Consider the following 24075-nt stretch of genomic DNA (forward strand, 5'->3'; position numbering starts at 1 on the left):
CCCGATCTGTGTTACCTTTCCAGGAATAAGAGTCGGCCTGCGTTAGCATGGGAAGATTGGGCGGAATGTGAAAAATGCTGCTCATGCATATGCATGTGGGAGACTGGCCAGGCCCACTCAAGTTCAAGGTTTCTAAGAATCGCCCTTTGGAGGCAGCCTCCTACCCTTGTGGTCCATGTGCATAGTGGCTCCTTGTGGAGAAGGCACAGTTCACCCATTCACGCCCGTTGGATAGCTGGGGCTCCAAGGGCTCCCTTCTGACAGGGCCTGCAGTCCCCAAACACCTCGCTTCTGTCAAAACCCACTGGGAACCTTGAGGACCCAGAAAATGTTGGACTTCTGGAATCATCTATTCTGGCTCTCTTAAATTACAGCTGGGAAGATGGAGGCTCCGAGAAGCCAAGAACATGATAAGAATCACACAGCTAAAATGTAGAACCGAGTCTAGAACTGGGTCTTCTGATGTCCAGGTAGGGCTCACACCACCTGGAAGTTCCTGAGTGCTGCTGGACTGTAGCTGCGTTGTCAGTCTGTCCCATCCTCAGGGATGCGGGAGGAAAGATGGGGCTCGGGAAGTCACGTATGCTGAGGTCTCTTATGTGCCTGGCAGCGCACGGTTAGAGCTGAGCTCTGGAAACATCAGATGGACTTCAGATCCCGCTTCCTCCGTTTTCTGGCTATGTGACTTGGGCAAATTGCTCAGAAAGAGCTCTGGTTTCCTCATCTGGACGTGGGTAGTAGCCGCCCTTCCTCCAGAGGCTGGGGGAGGCGTTCTGCAAGTAACGCTGAGGAGTGCTCAGGGTGGAGCTTAAGACAGCAGGTGTTCAGGGGATGAGGGCTCTCCCCTGGACCATGGACCTCCCCCTGCTGCACAACAGCACCCCCGGGAGCTTTTAAAAGATACTGAGGTCTGGGCCCATCCCCAGAGAATCCAATTGGGGTGGGAGTCAGGCACGAGTCTTCTAAAGCCCTCAGGCGATCCTCCTGCCCCCCGAGGGATGAGGAGCTCAGTCCTAGACCATACATGCCACGAAGGCAGGGGACGCATCTGTCCTGTTCACCCTGAATCTCCAGCACTAGTGGCCCCGACATTGCGCTGCACCAGCACCCTGAGAGCTAGCCATCGTCAGCTCTGTGTCCAGATCAGCAAACTGAGGCTCAGGGAACTTAACTGGCCCAAGGTCACCAGCTAGTAGTTGGTGGCGCAAGGACTTGCATGCAGGTCTCTCTGGCTTGTGTGTCCTTTCCCCTGCACTTGCTGGGTGAGGCTCGTCCTCCTCGGGTCCTCCTGAGGTCACCCTCAGTTTCTGGTCTCCAGCTGGGGGCATCTCCTGGGTGCTCGTCTTGGCAGATGCGGGTCCCCCGCCCATCCTGTGGTGGTGCGCAGGCTCTTCCTGCAGCAAGCGTTTGGAGACCGCCAAGCTGTACTTTCATCTCGATTAAACAAGAGTCAGCCTGTTTCACAATACGACTTCAGGGTCACCATCTGTTCTGACTGTTCCCTTAAACTCAAATCCCATTTCGGAGCCAGATGGGGCTCCAGCATCCCGCAGGGAGCAGGTCTCTGCACAGTGGAGCAGAAAGGTCTGTGGAAAGCAGCAGTGTGTTTGATAACAGCTGTGGGACAAAGTTCTTATGGCACTTGTTCCCCGCTACTCAGCAGCATCCAAGTCATTGTATGTGTGGACCCCAGGCTCCCTCTACAGACTTGAATGCATCCATTCCCATATTAGGCACCTACTGTGTACCAGCACTATATGAGGCACTTTCCATGCCTCGCCTTCTTTAGGGTACGAGCGAGAGTGGCCTGGATAGCTGTGGGAACGTGACATGCCGTGGGTGCTTGGGCGAGTCATGTCATCAGTCTGGGCCTCAGTTTTCTCACCTTGGGGACATTGCGCTGGGTCTTTCCTGAGGTCCTGCTGAGCTCTGAAGCTCCCCCAGCTCGCCAGGCCCCCCTCGGCCTCGGGTGGTGCAGCAGGGGTTTCACGGCGCCTGCTGAAGCCATGTGCTCCTTCTGCTGGCCGCTGCTCTGCCCTGGCTGTGCTCACACCGGCCCGTGGGGGACGCCCGGGCCGTTCCCAGGGCAGCTTGGTTTTGCCCGGGGCGTAACATGCCAAGTGCTGAGAGGCTGCAGGAAAGTATGTCTCCAGCTGTTGCCAAATGACCGCCTTCGCTCCACATTCCAGATCGCCCAGTTCCACCCTCTCCTTGGCAGGGGAGACGAAGGGGGCCCGAGGGCCGGGGCGGCAGCTTAGGGTGCAGTGGGAAAGGCTCCTAAAATGGTCAGCTGCAGCCTTCCTCAGAAACTGCTGAGGCGCCCTGTGGCCTGTGGGATAAACATTAGTCTCTTTGGCTTGACATTCAAGGCTCTCCATAGCCTGGCTCCAGTCCCCTAGATGACAAAGTGATTAGGAGCAGAAGGAGCTGGGAAGGACCTCAGATGACCCACCTGTGAGTCCCAACCACCTCAGTTAGCAGCTCTGTGGCCTTGATCGCCTTCAGCCTCAGTCCTCTCATCTGCCAAATGGGAGAGCAACAGTCCCCACCTATCAGATTGTCCGGAGATCAGATGAGGTGATGCATGTCGGTTTAACATATCTGAATCTGTATTTGTCTGGATTCGTATTCTCTCCTTTCTGCTCTAATGCTGGAGGTTATTTAAGGGTCCCATTGCTCCTGTCCCCCAGAACCACTCACACACTCATGTACACTCGCATGGGGTTTCCTGACTCTGCGGGTGAGCTTGTGCTCTGCTCCCTCCACCGTGCTCACCCGTGCGAAGCTTGCAGGCCCATCCCAGTTGCCTTGTCCTTCAGCTCAGGCCACTGTATCAGGGCTCCATGTGTTGGTGTCCTGCCCCCTCTACTAGGTTGAGAGCTACTTGGGGACCAGAGTCTGGGTCCTCACAATCTCCAGAGTCCAGCTCAGGGCCAAGTCCAGATGAGGTCGGCCACTGGACGCTGGTGGTGGGCAAGGCCAGAACCCTCTAGGGTACCAGGATAGAGGGAAAGACTGGGAGGCCCACCCCGCCCTCCCCTTCAGGGATCCATTCTCCCTTGTGGCTGGGATAATGCATGTTATGACTGAATTGAGGCATGTGGAGAGCAATTCTTTAAGAGATTTGATTGCCCACATGGTGTCAGCCATGCCAGAGAACTCAAGAAACACCAAGGACATGCCTCACTTAGGGAGAGACTTGGAAAGCACCCGAATTACAATATTCTTTCAAGCTGCTCTCACCATTTGATGCCCCCCCCACCCCACCCCCTATGCCTCACATCCCTGGGGCTGGGGCTGGGGGATGCAGCGAGAAGCAGGAATCTTGTCACTCTTCCCCGGGACCTCGAGGGCTGGCCCGTCCCATCCTGTCTTGTCCAGTGGCCCCAGCTCTAACACCTAGCTCCTCCGTGAGGCCTCCAGCCAAACCTCAAACCCTAACAGCATAGGATGGAGGAGGGCACATCTGTTGTTCACGTCCCCACCCAGACCTTCGTTTCTGGGAGGGGAAGGTGGAGGCAGTGGAATTTAGTCTGAAGTCTAAGAGGCCAGTGTGTTTAAGACAGGCGCTCCCACCGTGTTCGGCGGGTGAGAGCCAAGGGCGGGCGTTTGCAGAAGCTGGTCGTTCAAGGCCCTCCTGCTGAGGGGTCAGTGAAAAGGATGGAAGATTGCAGCCCTCAGGAAAGGTAACAGCAAGGTCTGTGTGGCTATTAATGTTATATTATACCTCAACAGTGGGGTCGGCTGAGAGCTCAGGTCTTAAGTGCCTGTTGAGCTAAATGGTGCTGGTGGGATTACCCTGACAGCGGCTGGCATTCGTTAGAATTCTCTGTGGTTGATGACAGTAGGTAGGATATGCTAAGACCAGCATGCAGGAACCCTTCTCCAGAGTCTGTTAAGCTCATGCATTCACCCACGTGTGCATTATTTGTTCATTCATTCATCATTCCTCTGTCAATGCTCAGTTTTTGCTCACCCCACCCAAGGCCTTGTGCTAGAGGGGCAGGGGTGAAGTTGGGAAACACGGGGATGAAACTGGAACAGGATGTCTGCTCCCCGCAGGCTCTCAGGCCAGCAGGAGACACAGGCAAGTCAGCAGATAATGACAGAGTGGCAGGAAATTGGAGCTTCCTGGGAAACTCACCCAGGGAGGGTCTTTTGGCAAGATGGGGTGACTCATTTGTAGGCATCTAGGAAGAGTCAACCCTGAGGCCCAGCTTCCCAGTGCAGCCGTCCCTAGATGTCTTCAGGCTCCTTTTGCCCCATGCAGGGCCCGGGGAGGCAAGGGAAGGAGCTGTGGCCAGCCCTCCGGGAAGGCCTGGGTCCTGCTGCTGGGACAGGCTTTCCCTGGGGAACAGTTCCTGGGAGGCCACAAGCTTCCTCCCAGCTGCAGAACCCTCGCCCGACATGCCCAGGCTTGCGGGCTGGGGCTCCTGAGCCCCTCTGCATCCTGCTTATCCCCAGCCTGGGCCCACTTGGCCACCTCGCCCCAGGCCCTAGGCCCTTCTGATGTCAGCCAGTGGCTGCATCTCTCAGGGGCTTCAGCCTCCCATCAGCCTGGCTGGGAAGCTGCTCATTTGCTGTGCTGTGGTCAGAGGCAAGCCCCATCTCGCCCGGGCCCTGCCTGGGTCTGCCCCTAGCAGCAGTGGCTGGAGTCCCGCTCAGCCCTGGGCCAGGTCTCAGCCCGGCAGCAGACTTCACCTCTGCTGGCCCCCTGCTCATCTCTCCTGCTCCGTGATCCCCACGGCTGGCCCCCCATCCAGTCTCAGGCCACCGCCTTAGCCTCTGCAGATCGGTGTGGGGGCAGGGAGTCTCAGGCTTGAGTGTGCATCGTCCCCTGGAGGGCTGGTTCAACACAGGGCGTGGCCCTCGCCGCAGGGTGTCTGGTTCAGTAGGTCTGGAGCAGAGCCAGAGAATTTGTAGCACTAGTAAGTTCCTGGGTGACGCCGAAGCTGCTGGTCCAGGGACCACACTTCGAGAACCACCCGTTAAACAGATGGCTGTGGAGCTCGAACCCAGGCTGTCTGGGTCCACGTCTCGTCTCTGCCACTCCCTTGCTGTGTGACCTAATCCCGCTGCCCCTCAGTCTGCTCTTTTGTGAAACAGAGATGATAATAAGCCCCTCCTCGCTGGCTTATTGCATTAAACAACCCAGTCCAGGTCAGACTGGCATACAGGGAATGTATTGGGTTTTTTGGCTGCTGTAACAAATTACCACAATCCAGGGGTAAACAACAGAAATGTATTCTTGTAAAGGTCTGGAGGCCAGAAGTCCAACATCAAGGTGCTGGCAGGGCCGCCCCCCTCTGGAGACCCTGGGGCGAATCCTTCTTTGCCTCCTCCTGCCTCTGGTGGCTGTCAGCATTCCCTCACTCGTGGCTGCATCACTTCAGTCTCTGCCCCTGTGGGCACAGTGCCCTCCCCCTTCTGTCGCCTCTCCCCTGTGTCTCTTATGAGGACACTTGTCGTTGGATTTAAGGCCGACCTGGATAATCCGGAGTGACCTCTTCTTCTCAAGAGCCTTAATTCAGTTATATCTACAACAGACCCTTCTTCCAAATAAGGTCGGCTTCACAGTGTCCAGGAATTGGGACGTGGACATAACTTTTTGAAGGCCATGATTCAACCCACCACAGTGAACATGGGCCGTTATTATTACTGTGTAGTTGTTTCCTCCCGCAGCTGCGTTAGGCCTGACCCTGGCTTCCTGCCCTGGGGTGGGGGAAGGAGTCGGGGGCTAAACCAGTTTCCAGCTTTCAGCTCCTCTCCAGTGGCCCCATTTTACTCAAGCCGTTCCCAGGCTGGGGCAGGAAATTCTGCTTATGAAGTGACACTGGCCACGTTACAGCATTTGAGCATGTTCAAGTTTCACTGATCTGAGAAAAACAGCAGTCCTGGTCCATGATAACTGTTCCTGTTTTCACATTCAGAGCCACTTGACCCTCACTGCAACCTAGTGAAGGAGGTCGTGTCACCCCGTTTTGCAGGTAGGAAAACTGAGACCCAGAAGGAAAATTGCCCAGAGCTCCCTTTCATGGCGGTTATAGAGAATAGCTCAGGGGAGAGAGAAGAAGGCTTATGTCGTTGATGGGAATGACAGTAACCACAACCACTCTACTTTATTAAATGTCTGCTTTTGCTGAGCCTGCTGCTCAGTATTTTATGTCTCTTATCTCAGGTCATTCTCAAAACTCTCTCCTGAAGTCGGTGGCATTCTTCTTATGTTACAGATGTAGAAACTGAGGCTCAGAGAGGTGAAGTGTCTTGTCTGAAGTTGCACAGCTTTTAAATGCAGAGCTGGTATTTGAAGGCAGAGCTGGTTGTCATCTTCCCCAACACCATACTGCTTGGAGATCTGTCTCCCAGCTCTGAAAATTTGTCAGGTCAGCTACAAGCAGAGCAGTGGCTGCACTGTGGCCAGGAGGACCAGAGCCTCCCGCCCTCCCAGATCTGCTCAGCAGATGAAGCCCATGAGAGACTGGCTGGCTGGCAGCAGAGCCCTGCTCCCGGTAGCTGGTAGGGTGTGTGAGTGTGTGAGGGTGCTGAGGGTGATGCTAAGAGCGATGGGGCAGGCAGGAGGTTGTGGGAAGAGAGAGGCAGACAGGCCCAAGGCCACTGAGGGCTGGAACAGTCAGGGTGTGCTCCCTGGAGGGGGTCAGCCTTGGACTGAAGTGACATTCCTGGAAAGGAGCAGACGGAGGCTCAACTTCTATCCTCGGACAGATGAGAGTTTAACATCGCCAGTTCTGGGGCCTGATGGCTGTGTGCCCTTGGGCAAGGTGTTTAGCCTCTCTGTGCCTCTGTTCCCTCATCTGTAGATTGGGAACAATAAGAGTTGTGAAGGACTCAGGGGCTGTGACTTGGCATCCCTTAGGGAGCGTGTGCAAACTGCCATGCGCAGGCCACAGCTGGACCGACCGGATCCCCCTCTCTGGGAGGGGGCCCGGGCGTCAGGATTTTACCAAATCTCCCCCCTGATTCCGCTGTGCAGCCAGGGTTGGGAGCCGCCGCTGTGCACATGAAACGCTTGGTGCCAGGACACAGTCAGGGCTCCGTCTGCCTGAGCCGCCGTTTGCGTTCACGCACACTCGTGAGACCAGTGTGGGGCCCCAACCTGTGCCGGGCCCTGTGGCAATCGCCGGTGTCAGCTGTGCAGGTCAGTGCTCGTATTTATTGATCAGCCATTTCTAGTATTGCTTCCGAGAGAGCGAGGTCATCGGGTTCAACGCTTTGTGAAGACAGGACCCCAAGCTGATGCTCTGAGAAAAAGGCTCTGCGGACAAGGGGGAACGTAGGGAAAGTGGGCCGCCAGCAGGGGACCCGTGTGGGGAGCTGCGGGAGAGCTCTCCAGGCCTGCGGAGAGGCGGCGAGGAGAGCGGGCCGCGTGGCTCCCCGGGGCCCTGCGTGGAGACCCCCCGCCACCCCCCAGCTCCGGCGGCGCCCACGAGCGAGGCCTGCAGGCGGGGTTTTTGTTGGTTGGCTGGATTTCAGCTGCAGAAGCTTTTCTTCAAATGAGGCTGTAACCGGAACCCAACATAGTAAACAAATTGAGGCTGAGTTGCTTTGGTGTGCGCGTGTGTGTGAGGGTGGGTGAGCATGTGTGACCGTGTGAGAGAGAATCCGTGAATGTGAGTGTGTGAGGCGGTGCGTGTGTCTGTGACTGTGTGTGAATGTGCGAGTGTGTATGGGTGAGTGTGGGTGAAGGTGTGTGAGTGTATGAATGTCTGTATCAGGGTGTGTGTTGTGAATAGGCGAGGGTATGAGTGTGAGTGTGAGTGTGAGTGTGAGTGTACATGTATGTTATGGGTTGACAGCAGGCCTTCTCTGCCCCTCCCTCCGTCCCCCGCCCCATCCCTGGCCCCATCCCCTGCAGTTGGGAAGCGTCTGGTCCCCCTGTCTGCTCTGACCCTTCCAGCCCTGGGTCTGTGCTGAGCCCGGCGGTCTTCAGGAGCTGTGGGCTGGAGGGCGCCCGCTTCCAGCAGGTCCCCACGTGTTCCCACCCGGTGCCCCTCACGTGCCCCCGACAGGCCCCTTCTCCTCCACGCCCGTTTTCCGTGAGTCTTCCTCGCAGAGCCCGGGCTGAGTGCTCCCCAGCTGCCTGCTGGCAGTGGTGACTCATTGCAGTTGAGGTCATCCTCAGGATTCAGAGAGCCTTTGTTCCCCAAATGGAGAAGGCAGGTCCATAAAGCGAGAGGAGTTGACTGCAAGACTCTTCCCAGATGCCCGCAGCCGCTTGCGCCTGCCCCACCTGCCGGCCTTCTCCGGGCCGCCGGCTGCACGTGGTCCCTGGGCGGCGATGGGCCGAGGGTCCCGGAACAGAGGTTTGGGGAAGGGCTGAGGAGGGGTCTGAAGGCCCTTACTGCGGCTTCCCAAGGCTCGCATGTGGCTCTTGCTCTGCCCAGCCCGAGGGGCGTGTGGGTGTGTCTGTGTGTGTGAGTGTGTGACTGAGTGAGCGTGTAGGGGGTGGTGGTGAGCAGACCCGGGTCACAGCCTGAGGGAGTCGTACCACATTCTCCAGACGAAACTCCTCCGTTCCTCAGTTGCTGGGCCAACTTATCCAACTATATTATTAATTCGTTAATGGCTAACAGTTGGAGGGGGCTGTGAGGGGAACCCATGGGGTGTGAGTCCCTGGTCCCGAGTTGGCCCAGGCAAGTTGGCTAGGACGCACGCTGAGTCCTCACTGTGTTGTCCACTTTCACGCTGACTCTGGGAGCCAGTCTCTTGTGCTGCCCTGTGCTACAGAGTAGGTCTGCAGCTCAGAGGAGCCATGTGGCCTGCCCAAGCTCACACATGTTAGTGGAGACCCAGGGCTCAAGTGCAACTCTGATACCAAAGCCCAGGGGCCTAACCCTCACCTGTGGCTGCCAACTGGGAGAGGGCGGCAGGCTGGAAGACTGAGTCCGTGGGGCCCAGGAGGGTGCACCTCTGCCTTTTCCAGCTCCCTGCTGACTCTGAAGTCTGGCTGGGCTGGACCCTTCCCACCGTGCTATACCACCTACTCAGGTTTCAGTCCTGACTCTAGTCACTTATCCTCATGGCCTTGGGGCGGTAATTAACTTCTCCAAGCCTCAGTTTTCTAACCTGTAAAGTGGGCGCAGTAATATTATCTGCCTCACCGAGAATCAAGTGTGAAGATGAAACAGTTCATGGAAAGAAAGCTGGTTGAACAGTGCCTGTCACGCAGCAAGCCCACAGTAAATCTTAGCTGCCGATGGGATTGCATCTTGTTCATTTCCTTCGTAGGCCACCCTTGCTGGGCTCTGTGCTGGCGCTGGGGACCAAGAGATGAGTCCACATGGTCCACACCCAGGAGCCCGTGTCTACTCATGTCAAGGGAGGAAGGGAACTAACCACCAGAACGCAGAGAGGTGAGGGTACGGGTGGAGGAATGGATGGGGGCTGTGGGGACACACAGGGGTGTGCCTGGGAGAGCCACAGGCGAAGCTCGGAAGGCAGTGGGCTGTCATGGCCAGAGCCCAGCAACGGGTCTTCCATGCTGGCTCCTGCACTGGGGCCTCCAGTAAGTGACTTCCCCTCCCTGGGGCTTGATTCCCCTGCGGAATGAGCGAGGCACCCCTGCCTTGCTTCCTTCCTGGTGGAGGGAACAGGTGAGAGAGGCTTTGGAGACCGGAGAGGCTCCTGGGTGGGTGAGGATGTCTCCTTTCTGCTGGGGGTCTCGGCTGGGCCCAGCTCCTTCCAGCTGCCACGCTGTGCCAGTCTCTGCCCACCTCCAGGCCCCTTCAAAACCATCCTTTCCTCAGTTTAGGCCAGAGGTCTGAGAGCGAGAGAGGGAAAAAGAGGGAGGAGCGCCCACACAGTAACTTCATTGAGCTGGGAAATTCCTATGCTATATATGAAAACCGGAAAAGGGACGGAGGCGTTCTAAGTTTACATGTAGAAAATGCTCTTCTGTGATTCAGAAAAATGAAGTCTTTGATTGTTGGCGAGCCCAGGTCCCCCTTCTAAGTTGAGCCAGGATTTTTCCCCTGGCAGGGGAACAGTCCTTTTTCTAAGAAATGCACTGGCGGCAGGTTTTTCTAAGAACCTCTTGCATCTTTGCTGTGTGCAGACGGGTCCCATGCAGCATGAATTCTGTTGTGTCCATTTTCCCCGGGAAGGGAGGCGGTGGAGCAGGGCCCCTGGGGACGCCAGCCTGGGTGGGGTGATGTTTCCTCACAGGCAGGGCTGTGACACTTTCCTGGGCACAGCACCCCCTGCCTCCGGCCAGGTCGTGCTGTCCAAGGACGAGGAAATCTGTTGGGAGGGCTGGGTTTGTCCTGGTCCCTGTCGGAGTCATTCCTTCCAGGCCTAAAGGCTGTGGACGGAAGGAACTGGCAGTTAAGGGTAGTTCGAGAAACTGGAAAACAGACGGGAGACGAGGAGGATGCAGAACTGGAGACACTTGGACCTGGCAGGGGCCTTTGGAAATCGTCTGGTCCAAGCCTCCCATGTGAGGAGCCTGAGGCTCAGAGAGGAGAAGGGCCTGCTCAAGATCGTGGCAGAATCTGTCTCCCCGGCCAGGCCTTTCCACTACCCTGTGCAGCATCTGAGGGGCCGGGATGGGGAGGTCGAGGCTGACTTGTGTGTGGTCCCAGAGAGGTCAGAGTTAGGCCCAGCCAGGCCGGTGGGAGCCATAGGGCGACTGCCTCAGCTCAGCAGGAGAAAGAGCTCTGAAGACTAGACTTGCCCAGCAGTGGTCAGGGTTGCTGGGGGGCGGGGGGTTAGCTCCCAAATAGAGATGTGTAAGCAGAGCCCAGATGGCCTTTCGGTGGGTGTGCGGTGGAGGAACCTCCTTCCCCAGACGGTGAGCTGTACTCTCTGCGCATTCTGTGGCTTGCTCAACTCCCAGCTTCCTGTCTCTCCAGGGAGGTGAGAGGAAGGGAAGCCACAGGCCAGGAGGTCTGATTTCCATACACCCAGAGTCCACAGGGGCCAGCTCCCTGGAGGGGTATCCAAAGGGCAGGGAAAGAACAGTCCTGAGAAGATGCAGGGATGTCCCCTCCCAGGCAGATGGCCGGAGAAGCAGCAAGGAGGAGGGAGGTGTTGGGGACCTCCTCTCTCCCCAGGGTCTGGGTGCAGGGAAATCCAGGCAGAGGGCCCCTGCTGGGGTCCCCAGGGCAGTCACCCCACTTTACCAATCACCTTTAGCCTGCTGGCTTCAGCCCCAGGCCTCAGCAACACGGGATCATGTGGACCGCCTGAGCACTGCCCCCGGTGGGGAGACGCCGACCAGCTTGGAGGAGGCAGCTGAGTCCCGGGTTAAGCTGGCTGAAGTGGTCCGTGGGTCTGCACAGCCACAGGTGGAGGTGAGGGAGGCGGGGGCACCTTTTGCTTTCCCAGGCAGCCTGTGTAGGACCAGGGCAGAGGATGGGAGGTCAGCATCTGGGCCACCGCTCACTGTGTGACCTCAGACCTGCTCTCAGGTGCCTTCCAGACCTCTGCCTCTGATTCTGTTGTTGGCATCCCCGCTCTCCCACTTTCTCTAGGCACAGACAGTGTCCCTGGCAGTCGCAGCCCGGGAAGCCTTCCTTGGGTGGAGGCGCCATTCTCTATGTGGCCACCAGGGGCCGCTGCCTCGCACGATCCTGGGGTGTCCTCAGCCTCCGGTCAGGCCTGGGTCTGGCTTCTCCGCAGCCCTTGTTGACCTGGAGCCAGAGGAATGCTCCTCAGCCGCTTCGGGCCTTAAATGCTAACAAGCGCGAGCACTGGGCTCAGGTCCCAGATGATCATCTGTGAGACGGAGCTTTGCAAAGCCAGATACATTTCCCTAGGGAGGCAAGGGTCTGAAGCCCAGGCTAGCCCAGGGCACTGCTTTAGGACCCCACAGATGGAAGGGCTGGGCTAGCCCATTGCACAGAAGGGGAAACTGAGGCTGACTGGGGAGGAGAGGGGCCGGATGTCCTGGAGCCTGTGGCTGAGAGGAGGAGCCGGAAGGGTTCCTGTTCTTTGCTGCCTCTGGCCAGGTCGCTGTCCTCTCTGTGGAAGGAAACCTGAGCTTGCCGTGTTTGTTTCTTCATCCCTAGGATTCTGCCTTGGTTTCCATGGAAACTGGCTTTGGACCCCTGCGAGGAAAGTTGCACCCTGTGGTGATATTCAGATTTTCCTTTGCCCCGTCCATCTCTGAAGCCGTCTGATTCCTCCTCCCTGTGCCCTGGGGAGGGGCCACCCCAGGGTCGTGCTCAGGAGCCTGAACCAAAGACTCCAGGGGAATGAGGCCCAGTGGCGTCTGTCTGTCCCCTTTCCTCGGGCCACCTCGCTGAGTGCCTGCTCTGGGCCATGTCTTGATGTGGGTGTTCAGAGGGGGTGCTGATGCCTGCAGCCCTGTGTATAGGGTGGGGGTGGGGCTCTGGTGTCTTGGGGTGCAGCTGAGCAAGCTTAGAAAGATGGGGCTATGAAAGATGAGGAAGGGTGTTACCAGTAGAAGGAACAGCATGAGCAAAGACAGAGACCAGGAAAGGGGGAGAATGAGGAGATGAAGCAGAGAGTGTCTTGAGTGGAATTTTGACTTGATCCTGAAGGCACTAGGGAGCCACTGAAGGCTTTGGAGCTTGTGAATAGCATCAACAGGGACTGCTAACTGAGACCTAGATCACGTGCTTCTTGAGAGCCTGCATCCAGGTTCAGCCCTGTATCCCCAGCAGCATACAAGGCATGATGCAGGGGCTTTATAAATGTTATAAACTCATGAACTGGAAAAGTGGGTTGGAAACCCCCATTATAAATGAAGTCGTCCCTATGCATTGATGAAATGAGAGATTAAGGCTGAGGTCACATTCGGCCCCAGGAGGTATTTTGAAGGCAGTGAAGATGCACAGAATGTGTCAGAGGGGACGTGGCTCTGAGAGTTCATCTTGTCTAACTCCTTCATGTACAGATGGGGAAGCTGAGGTCAGGGAGGGGAGGCAGCTTGCCAGAGAGCACAGAGTCAATGAAGAACTGGGATCAACTCAAGAGGCCCGCCCTCCCACCTGGGCTTCTCATTGCCCCATGGCTGTGTGCAGCCCTGGGGGACTCCCTGGGCCCATGCACCCCGCCTTGTGGAGATGGGAGGGAGCCAGGATCTGCAGGTGATGAGTGAGCATGCAGTAGGACCCTTGTTGGTTGCGGGACCCCAGCCTGACCCCACTAACCTTCATCAGGGCCTCGGACTCTGGGCCAGGCGCTCCCTGTGTGCCAAGCATCGTGGGGATATTATTTTACTCAAGTTACGTAACTGTCCTGTGAAATAGGTATTATCTGTGGAGAGGTATGGCCCCTCCCACAATGGGCCCTGAGGTTCCTGAGGCCAGAGAGTTCCATGATGAGCCCCACCTCAGCACTGCCCCCTCCAATCCTGCCCCTCCAGGACAGTGGGATGTCTTCCCACCAGCTGTGCTCTCCACCTCCGCCCCCGCCCCCCGCCCAGCACAGAGCCATCCCAGGACAAGCCTGTGGACCAAGCTGCTGGGCCTGTTTGTCTTGGCTCCCTGGCTTCTCTCTCCTCCCTGGTGGCTGCCTGAGCAGGTGGCCCTCCTGCTAGAGGCCAAGGGGAAATGGGCCAGCAGGCTCAGGCGCGGCCCTGAGCTGGGGTCACTCCAGGCCGGGGGGCGCTCCCCACCACGCTTGGGACGATGCGCGAGGGGGTTGCTGAGAGCAGGGCTGGGCTGACGTGGACTTCCTGTAGGTTGTGGCTTGGCCCTCTCTGTGGCCGACCCAGAGGAAACAAAGCCTGCTGCCCACGCCTGCACGCATGTCCTCTGTCACACGCCCGAGGCCTGGGCAACGGGGGCCGGTTGGAGGGGATCTCTTTGCAGTCTTTGATTTTGGCTGAGCTTACACCTTTGAATTGAAGAGAAGAGCAATTGCTGCCATTTGTCGAGTGCTTGCACCCCATCATCTCATTTGATCCCCACATGTGAGATGGGCGGGACGTCCCCACGTTGCCCAAAGGCTGTGCACTTGCTAAATGGCAAAGGCTGGGTCTGAGCCCAGCGCTGTCCAACCCCGAGAACGTTCTCCGCCGCATTCTGCCTCCTTTGCCCACTCTCCTGCTGGCCGACTGATGGCCAGTGCCTGGAGGGGCTGGGCTGCCGGGGGTCGTGGGAGGGCCGCCAGCTCTGGGTCACCTATGATTCCAAGTCACCCCAAGGCAGAACCACACCTCCCCCCGTCCATCCTGGCTCCGCGGCTCCCTCTGCCGCTTCCCAGCTGTGTCTTCCTGGTCCTGCCTGGAACTCTCTGCCTGACCGTCAATTTCCCTGTCTACAGAACAAGCAGGTTGATAGATTTGTGATTTTTCTTTAAGCAGAATTTTTCTGGGACTGAGAATTCCCAAGATTGCCACATGGAAGCCCGGGCTGTGCCAACCTTGGCAGTGCAGAGCTGGTTTACGCAGGCTTCGGGGGCAAGCTCTCAGCCCCTCCCTGGAACCCGCTGGACACCACTTGGAAACCAGCCACCAGATGGGGCTCTGGCCCATTTGCCCCCCGTGGAACCACACCCCCAAACCTGGAGCGTCCCACCAGAAGGGGCGTCCCTCCCGTCCTCAGCAGGAGAGCGAGGAGCTGGAGGAAGAGCTTCCCTGGATCGGGAAGGCGGGACGGCGCGGCTCGCCTCAGGCCGCTACTGGTCTCGTTCTGCTCTTATCTTGAAATCATGGAGGGAAGAAAAGAAATCTCAGTGAGATGTTTGCGTTTATTTCTATTTCTTTTCTTTTCACTTGTTTTCTTTCTTGCTATACAAAGACGGGCTATATCTGAATCAGGAGAAGCAAGACGAAAAGGTGTTATAATTTCTAAAAGGGGTTGGAAGGAGTTAATGTCTTCAAAAATATGTAAATGTCGTTATTTTTCACACCATGTACGCGGTGTAGAATTCAAAACATACAAAAGAGTATCCAGTGAGAAGAGTCCCCTGTTTTTCCCCAGCCATCAGCTCCCTTCCCTGGAGACGAGCTCTGCTCCCATTGTCTTGTATATTTTTCTAGAGGTAGTTTAATATATATTTTAAAATATATTTTATGTTATTATGTATTTAGTATGTATTAGTGTATGTATTTCCAACTGATGGAGATTCTCTGCTGCACCCTGTTTTTTAATCTGTCTGTTTTTACTCAGTCCATCTTGTTGTTTTATGTCAATATCCGAGGAATCACACCTTTTTCAAGGCTGCGTTGTATTTCATTGTATGGAGACTTCAAAATTTGATATTTATTTAACCATTCCCAAAGATGGACATTTAGATACTTTCAAACAATGCTGCAATGAGTATCCTTGTACATGCTTTGTGTTTCACATGTGTGACTTGATCTGTTAAAAAATTCATAGAAGTATAACTGCTGGGTCATAGAGTACGTGTGCACGTGCAGTTTTGTTACATATTGTCAAGGTGCCTCCCCAGATGTTACACCGGTTGATGCTCCCACTAGCCATGCCTGACGTGGCCTCTTTCCTCAAACCTTTGCCAGCACAGCACATTACCCAACGTTCTGGTCTTTGCCAGTCTGATAGGGAAAGTGGTAACTTTTTGTAGTCTTAACTTGTATTTCTCTCATTATGAGTGAAGTTAAGTGTCTTTTCATTTGTTCAAGAGCCATTTTTATTTCTTTCACTGTGGAAAAAATTTCCTAGTCTTCCTCCATTTTTCTGTTGAGTTCTCGCCTTCCTGCTTATTCATTTGTTTTGTGTATTAGGGTAATTCGCTTGTTGTCTGTGATACATGTAGCAAATATGTTTGTCTAGTTTGGGATTTTATTTGGCACTGTGGGGATTTTTTTGTTGTTGTCATGCAGAACTTAAAAAACTTCTATGTAGTTAAATTTAACCAAATTTATCAATATTTTTATTTATGCCTTCTGGGCTTGGTCATACTTAAAATTAATTTCTGTTATAATGCAAGTTGCAACCTGGAGAGAAAAAGCATTGGATTGAGAATCAGATCTGAGTTTGTAGCCAGCAAACCCCTTCCTTCTTTTAACTTCAAGTTCACCTTCTGTGAAATGGGGGGTTGGCCTTCATTCATTTCTTCGTTCATTCCTTCGTTCATCAGCACTGGGTTGGGTACTGGGAACACAGAGGTGAATGGCGCGGTCCTTGCCCTCAGGGTCCAATGGGAAGAGACGATGACCCAGCAGTGACATGCAGTGTGCTGAAGGCTGTGACGGAGGACCCCAGTGTACGGAGGGCGCATCTAATGTAGCCCCCCGGAGCGAGAGGAGGTGGGTGTGGGTACAGGAGGTGAAACATGGACTGCAAGGCAGGCGGGCCGGGGCTGAATCTTGAAGGATGAGAAGGGGTTATTTTGGCAAAGTCACTGGGTGAGGTGAGGTGGGCTGGGTGGCCGAGGGGCAAGCATTCGATGTAGCGGGGGAGGACCTGCGACAGGCTGGGGCCCTCCAGGGACTGTTTCTGGGCCGATGTCAGACCACAGAGGCTTCTCAGGCCAGGTGGCGGCAGCCTGACGCTGAGCTGAGGGCCATGGTCGGCCGTGGAAGACTGCTCGGCAGGGCAGCAACACAATCAGATTTGTTCTTTTGTTGAAGACGGGTAATTGTTTTCATTAAAATGTTGTGACACACTTTCCATGACATTTTTGGTAAAGAATAGTACAATGAATACTTCTTTTGAATATCGCCTAGTTTAAGGAATAAACATTATCACTAGAGTTGAAAAGCCCCGTGGACCGCTCCCAAATTGCATCTCCCTGCCTCCGCAAATGTTGGCGAGAATACGCTGCTGGTGGGCGTGGAAAACGGCACAATTGCCTCTTCAATGTTCTCAACACAAAAAAGAAATGATGGCTGTGTGACGTGGGGAGGTGTTAGCCAAGCTACGACAGCCATCACGCTGCAATAGGTAAACGGATCACGTCAACATGTAGAGCACCTTAAATTTACACAAGGTTGTGTGTCAAATATGTCTCAATGAAAAATAGCACGACTGCCTCAGAGAACGTTTTGGCAGCATTTGGTGAAATTGCAGGTGTACATCCCCCTATTATGCAATAATCCCACCCCTAGGTGGTGGAGTTACCTGCACAGGTAAGCACGAGGAGACGTGCATAAGAAAGTCCGTGGCAGTCGTGTTTTTGATAGTGAAGGAAACCTCACTTTCCATCAGCAGAAAACCCATTGTGACTTATTTACACCATTGAGCACTGTTGTGAAAATATAAGACCCAGAGCCACATGTATTGACAAAGATAAAGCTCCAGAATACAATGTTGAGTGGAAAAAAAAGTGCCAGGAGAATACGTGCAGGAGCCGACGTTTACATGAGGCTTAGAGACATGCACGAGGTTCTGCATTCTGTTAGAGACGCATACGCTTGTAGTAAACATACGAACACGTGCATGGGGGTGCTAACCTCTGAATCCCCCAGAGAGTCTGCCTCTGGGCATGGGCAGAGGAGTAGGATTGGAGAATTCGTGAGAGCCTCGGCTGAATTGATATTTTCTTTCTCAAGCAGAGTGGCGGGCACGTGCCTATTCCTCATATTCCTCTTTAAAAAAATTTTTAATAATATTTCTATTTAACCCAATATTTCCAATTATTGTGTCAACATGTAATCAATATAAACGTTATTAATGAGGTATTTTACTTTCCTTTTTCCAAACGAGGTCTTCAAAATCCAGTTTGTGTTTTACACTTATGGCACATCTCAACTCGGACAACCCACATTTCACGTGCTCAGTGGGTGGCCACACTTGGCTAGTGGCCACCATACTGGACAGTGCAGGCTTAACCCATTTCAGGTAGAGGCTGTGTCACGTGACCTCTGAGCTTCCTTTCTGAACCTGAAAGTCTGTGTGATGAGGAGGATGATTATGCCAATGATGTTAGTAATATCCACCATTTACTGAGCATTTGCCGTATGCCAGTATCTTGTATCGTTTCATTTAATCCTCTCATGTAAGTACTCTTTAAAATTATGGTAAAATATAAATGCATAACATTCACCATTTTAACCATTTTTATGTGTGTCATGTTATTTATACTTTTTTCTATGTCCTAAATATTTCATAATAGTTTTATGACACACATGCACATGCAGAGGCTGGTGCTGACTGCGGGCAGCCTTCTCTGTGGTGCTCTGGGAGACGCACAGGGGTCAGGGTGGCTCTCTCCCATCCTCCAGGGAAGTCTAGTGCCTGGGCCGCCCAGAGTTTCGACTGCATCCTCCTTGCCACTGAAGGGTCCTTGGCATGGCAGGCAGACTGGGTGGAGCTCCACTCAGAACTCCAGGAAGAGAGCCCCCTTCTCGGTGAGACTGAAGCAGTCAACTGACCTGAGGTCAGACCAACCGGGTCTCGAAAACATCCTCCACTTACTAGCTGTGTAACCTTGGGCCAGACACTTCATTTCCCAAGCCTTCGTTCTTAATCCGTAAAATGGGGTAACAGCAATAATTCCCAAGGCTGCTGTGAGGACTAAGTAAAATCGTGTATGAGAAACCTGGTCATTATTACTCTTTATGGGGAGGTCAGGGGCACAGAGGTCCACCCCCATCTCGGGCTCCCTTTCCTCATCAGCACAGCAGGGCAGCAGCCCTGCCCATCAACCTCTTAGGCTTGTTGAGTGGATGTAATAAAAGGAAAGAGTTGTGAATGTTTATTGTGTTACTGGGGTTACACGGATGGTCTCATTTACTCATTCTCGTGGAGCCCATGTCATAGAGGAAGACACAGCCTTGGAGTGGTTGACCCCACTCGAAGTCACGTGGCTAGTCAGCTGTCTGGTAGGACAGGGGCAAGTTGGTAAGCTGGATGCAGGCTGATTCATCAGGTGGGACTTTACTCGAGGTGCCCTCAAGTGGCTTGGGTCTTCTCTGAAGGCCAAACCACCAAGTCCCCTGAGGTCATTCAGGTTCTCAGGGTCCTCTGGCCTTCAGCTGTAGCCCAGGCTGTCACCAGGTGAGCCTCCAGCGGGGGACCCTACTGGATTCTGACCCTCACTCAGCCCAGGACTCCTTATCTGGCTGAATCCTCAGGATCTGGCCTTACTTCTGAGGCCAAAGGGCCCTGCTTGCCCGTGGTCCTGCCTGAGGGGTCCTGTCCACCTCTCCCTGGGGCCTGCCTTCCTGTCTCACTGCTGGCACCTTGGGCATTATCTCGGGAGTGGGTGCCCATCACACAAGCCAGCCCCCAGCTTTCTCCCTGCGGAGGATGGTTGGGTGGACCAAGGCTCCCAAGCCTGGGGTCCTTTCCAGGCCACCACAGTGGAGCTCTGTTGTTACTACCCCCAGATGTGGTAGTTAAGAACAGCTGGGGTCAGATGCTCTGGCTTTGAACTCTGGGTGGAACCTGCCTAGGGAAATATTCCTAACTTCTCTACATTTTCCCCCAAAATAAAATGGGGATAATAGTACCTAACCTCGTGGAGTTGTTGTAAGGAATAAATGAGCTTATGTATGTGACGAGTTTAGAGCAGAGCCTGGTATAAAGTGAGAGCCTCGGGAGTGTCAATGGAGATGAAGATGATGATGGACATGACGATGATGGTGATGACAGTGACAGCGGGCCATGACATTTGCATGGAGTGATGCAAATTTCACTTGTCCTGAGGTTGGGGAACACTTCACAAGGTCCCTGATTTTTCCCTGCACCCTAAAGGCATTTAAACAGTAGACCTCATTCAAAACAAAACAAACCTACCCAGTTTTTTAGAAGGAAATGGGGGAAAAAATCCCCAAGTTGATGGGAACATTATATATTTTAGGAATATTCTAGGAAATATTTTTCAATGTTTTGCAAACTGCAGGTCATGACCTGTTAGTGGGTAATGAAATCATTTTAGTGGATCGTTTCCAGCATATTTTTAATAAAAGAAAAATAATTATTAAATAGAAAGGAAAATGTCAGAATACTTCGTGAGTATTAAAAGTAGATATGTTTTATGAAACATTTGTTTCTGTGTTACAGATTTATATTTACCTAAATGTGCATACTGGATTGCAGTGTAAATGCCTTTCTTATTGTGGGTCTTTGTCAAAAAAGTTTGAAAAACAGTAAATAGGAAACTACAGTGGGGTTGCTGAGGGATCCCATCTCGTTTGAGCCCTTTTTTTTAGTTTCTTCCTCATTTCCAAGCAGAGTAGAATATACACGTGAAGCATCTCTGTTCCTCTCTGCAGAATCGGCTTCCCAGGGCCACCTGGACCTCACGGAGCTCATTGGCGTCCCACTGCCCTCGTCCGTGTCCTTTGTCACCGGCTATGGTGGCTTCCCAGCCTACAGCTTTGGGCCTGGCGCCAACGTCGGCCGCCCAGCCAGGACCCTCATCCCGCCCACCTTCTTCAGGGACTTTGCCATCAGCGTCACGGTGAAACCCAACAGTGCCCGAGGCGGTGTGCTCTTTGCTATCACCGATGCCTTCCAGAAGGTCATCTACCTGGGCCTGCGGCTCTCGGGCGCTGAGGATGGCCACCAGCGGGTCATCCTATACTACACGGAGCCTGGCTCCCAAGTGTCCCACGAGGCTGCTGCCTTCCTGGTGCCCGTGATGACCCACAGGTGGAACCGCTTTGCCGTGATCGTCCGAGGCGAAGAAGTGAGCCTCCTCGTGGACTGCGAGGAGCACAGCCCCGTCCCCTTCCAGCGGTCTTCGCAGCCCTTGGCTTTTGAGCCCAGTGCGGGAATCTTCGTGGGCAACGCGGGAGCCACGGGGCTGGAGAGATTCACGGTGAGTCCGAATCCTGCCGTCAGGGAGGCCGCTGGACACCGTGCAACAAACCCAAGCAACTGTTCTTGTTACTGTTTTGTTCTGTGTCCTCAAAGAGGCGTGTGTGTGTGGTGGGAAGAAAGCGAGCCTCGGAACGCAAAACTTAGATCCAGCCTTAAGTTTTCTGTGTAGCCTGATGATTTTAGACACCACCCAGTTCTCCGATCCTCTCTGAGTGTCTGTAAGCGGGGAGAAGACCTACGCCACGGGGTCATAGAGTCAAGTGAGACAGCCCGTGTGAGAGCACCGTGTGCACTTGAAGGCACTGTAGGGAGAGTAACGACTGTTAACAACCTTCAGTGATTTTATCTTTGGCGATGGCTGGCAGTTGCTCTTGGTAATTTCTGCCAAGGTAGAATAAGCTAGAATGCCTGAGTGAGAGGTAGTTTCTCTCTGTCCTTCTGGACAGTGTGCCCTGAAAAAAATATCAGAAAACTGACTTTGCTGTCAAAATGCGCTCTTATGAATAAGCCATTCGAAAGAAAATCCATATGTTCTTGTAGTTGCTCGTGTAGTGAGCACACGTCCTTGTTGGCGCTTTACCTCACTGACACGAGGCAGTACCGTGGGGCAGAGTTTGGTTTATTTCTAGTACAGTTGAAGACAGTGAATTTTAAGAAGTTAAAATCTGATTAACCATTTTTCAACACTCACTTTGGGAGAGTGGTGGAGAATGAACTGATGAATGGGAGGCGAGGAGGTGAGAGTGGAGGGAGGGAGGCCGGCTGGCAGCTCTTCTTGGGATGTGGCCTTCCTGCACAGAAGCTTCGAGCTGCAGGGGAAACCCTTTCTGGGAGAGGGAGATGGGCCTGCCGCTGACAGCTGGGGGTCTGGGGACCCGTGAGGAGGCTGTTGTGTTAGTCTGTGCTTCGAACACAGTACTCTCCCAGGGCCTTGCTCGTTCTAGGACTCATGTTACATTGGCCCAAGGAGAGCCGCCTAAGTGAGAGCAGGCCAAGAGGTGGCTTGGTCTCCTTGTCACAGCCACAGGCAGCACGTTCTCACACCCTGTTGTCTCTGCTACAAAAACAATCGTGTTTCCCACTGGTGGTCGTGCTGTAGACATGCAAGTGGTGGCTTCTGACCCCTCTGCTTTTCCCCAGGGCTCCATACAGCAGCTCACTGTCCACCCGGACCCCGGGACTCCTGAGGAGCTGTGTGAAGCTGAAGAATCCTCGGTGAGCCCCCATCTCCGCCAGCCCCCCACCCTGACGGTGGGCCCTGTAGCCCCAGCAGCCAGTCGACTGACCGGAAGGGCTGGGAGCCAGGCAATTCTTTATCCCCAACGTCATGGAGCCTCTGAAATCGCTCATCTTGGCAAGCGCTGCCTCAAGTCCTATTTTGGGCTTTTTGGCTTTACTTTATTTTTTTTAAGAGCTTCAGCCATCTCTGTGGTGTGAGGGGTTGTGTTTCTCCTAAGGTGTTAGGTTCTTCCGTGGCTGTGCCAGTCAATGGCCTGGTTTCCAGACTTCCTGCCAAGAGAGGGTGTCAGGATTCTAAAATCAAAGTTAAAACTCGAAGACATTCTGGGTGGTATGAATTCCTATAAAAACAGACCTAAATTTAGCTTTTATGCCTGGCAAATGAATCAGTTCCTAAGTTGGGGATGGGGTGGTGGGCAGGGAAGAAAGATGGGTCTTTTTCCCCTCCCTCCCTCCCTCCCTCTCTTCCTCCTGACCCCCCTTGGGATTTACTAAGCACCTTCGATGCGACAGCCCTGTGGGGATGCTGGGGATAAAGGGATAAGCTGGGAACTGTCCCATCCTCAGGCTGCTCACACACACTTGCACACCCAAATGCAGTGACAGAGCTAGCTGGGTGTGATGGAACTCGGGGGAGCTCCTCAAACCCAGACTCTGTGGGCCGGGTGGGGCAAGAAGGTGAAAGAGGAGGGACCAGGAGCAGGTCGGGGGCAGCTGATGCCTGCCCAGTGACGAGCGAGCGTTAGCCAGGGGAGGAGGAAAGGCACTCCAGACAGAGGCCGTGGTGCAGAGTCAGAGGCAAGCAGAGCGTGGCATCTTCCCAGAGCTGCTGGGGCTCTTTGGGGGGTGTCAGCCCCCAAACAAAACATACGTCGATTTCATTCATTTAGTAAAAAATGCCGCCGATTTCGTTGGAAAGCCCTTCAGAGGTGGACTGTGGCTCTGTAACAATGCTCAGGCTCCTTGAGGCTGTGACCCCGGCCTGGCGTTCACATGAAGCCGAGAGAAGGGAAACCTCCTGTATCCATCCCTTCATCTCTGCCTTGCTGTAAATATTGAAAAAGCAGAAACAACCCGAGTCCACGAGTAAGGGATCGTTCACAAAATCACGGCACCCAGGCTCCTGGGCTGCCACTGGAAGCTGAATTATGAGGATTAGGCAGCACGAGGAAGCCATACTTCAAATGTAATGGCTCCCGATGTCAGACTCCAGTGGCAGCCATGCAAGGATTGGGAGAGCCTTCTGACAGAGACTGAGGGAACCTGGACAAAATGAAAGTAGGTCTGTTAGAGAGCCTGTAAACTGACTGTAGTTTTTTGTTTACTTGAGCATTACAATGTGGAAGGAACAGAAGAGTAGCTCGGCATGCGCACCGTTCACACGCTGGCCCGTCGGTCCGCTGTCTCTGTCGTCTCTCTCTCACACGCACACGATCCTCCAGTGTGAGTTTCTGTGACTCCTCTCCCAGTTGTAAACTGCTCCCTCTCTGCCCCGCCTGCTTTGTCCCCACACAGGCGTCGGGAGAGACCAGCGGGCTCCAGGAGACAGACGGAGTGGCTGAGATCTTGGAGGCCGTCACCTACACCCAAGCCCCGGTGAGTGCTGGCAGCTGCGCCGGTCGTCTGGACCGGCTTTTGGGGGAATGAGAGTTAGGGAAGAGTACCCAGAGCCCCAGCTCTGACGTCTCTGTTCTCAGATCCAGGACTTCGATCGTCGGCTCCTCTGGGAGGTCAGGAAAGTGCTGGCCGGTGGGCATTTTGCAAAATCCCCAGTGTGCTGGGATGCCGGTTACCTCTGTGCCACCCTGTGCTGAGGCCACGAGAAGCATATGTTGTGCTTTCTTGTCTCCCAGCTCTGTGAGCTTAGGTGACTTACTCAGCCTCTCTGAGCCTCAGCTCCTTTTCCATCAGTGATAATCAGAGTCCTATCTCATGGGGTTGTTGCAAGGGTCCGGTGAGGCAGTGCAGGGTCAGGTGTCAGCTTGGTGCCTGATGAGGGAAGTGGCCCTGAACAGTGGCTGTTGTCACATTTGCTCAAGGCTCTGGCTCTGAGCAGGAAGTCGGCCCCCACTCCTGCGAGATGCAGAGTCTTCCCAGGAGCTCCCTTCTGGCCCCATGGGAAAGGCAGCCGTCCTCCCAGGGCGCCGGCCTCCTCCCTCCTGGGAATGTGCCCGGT

General features: G+C 54.3%; 1 protein-coding gene across 3 annotated transcripts in view; it reads left to right on the forward strand.

Annotated features, from left to right (window-relative positions):
• Positions 1-24075, forward strand: part of COL15A1 (collagen type XV alpha 1 chain) — a 102207-nt gene that overhangs the window by 14509 nt on the left and 63623 nt on the right. The window contains exons 1-5 of one of the 3 annotated variants that reach the window (XM_005605653.4): positions 8205-8321; positions 9247-9371; positions 20111-20658; positions 21801-21875; positions 23415-23495. In XM_005605653.4, the coding sequence (XP_005605710.2) occupies positions 9299-9371; positions 20111-20658; positions 21801-21875; positions 23415-23495 (777 nt within the window). In that variant the 5' untranslated portion in view covers positions 8205-8321; positions 9247-9298. Of the gene's footprint in view, positions 1-8204; positions 8322-9246; positions 9372-20110; positions 20659-21800; positions 21876-23414; positions 23496-24075 lie in introns of those variants that run through there. The other 2 variants (XM_070250832.1, XM_023629739.2) reach the window with 2 other exon arrangements.

This window comes from Equus caballus, chromosome 25 (assembly GCF_041296265.1).
Source record: "Equus caballus isolate H_3958 breed thoroughbred chromosome 25, TB-T2T, whole genome shotgun sequence".
NCBI lineage: Eukaryota > Metazoa > Chordata > Mammalia > Perissodactyla > Equidae > Equus > Equus caballus.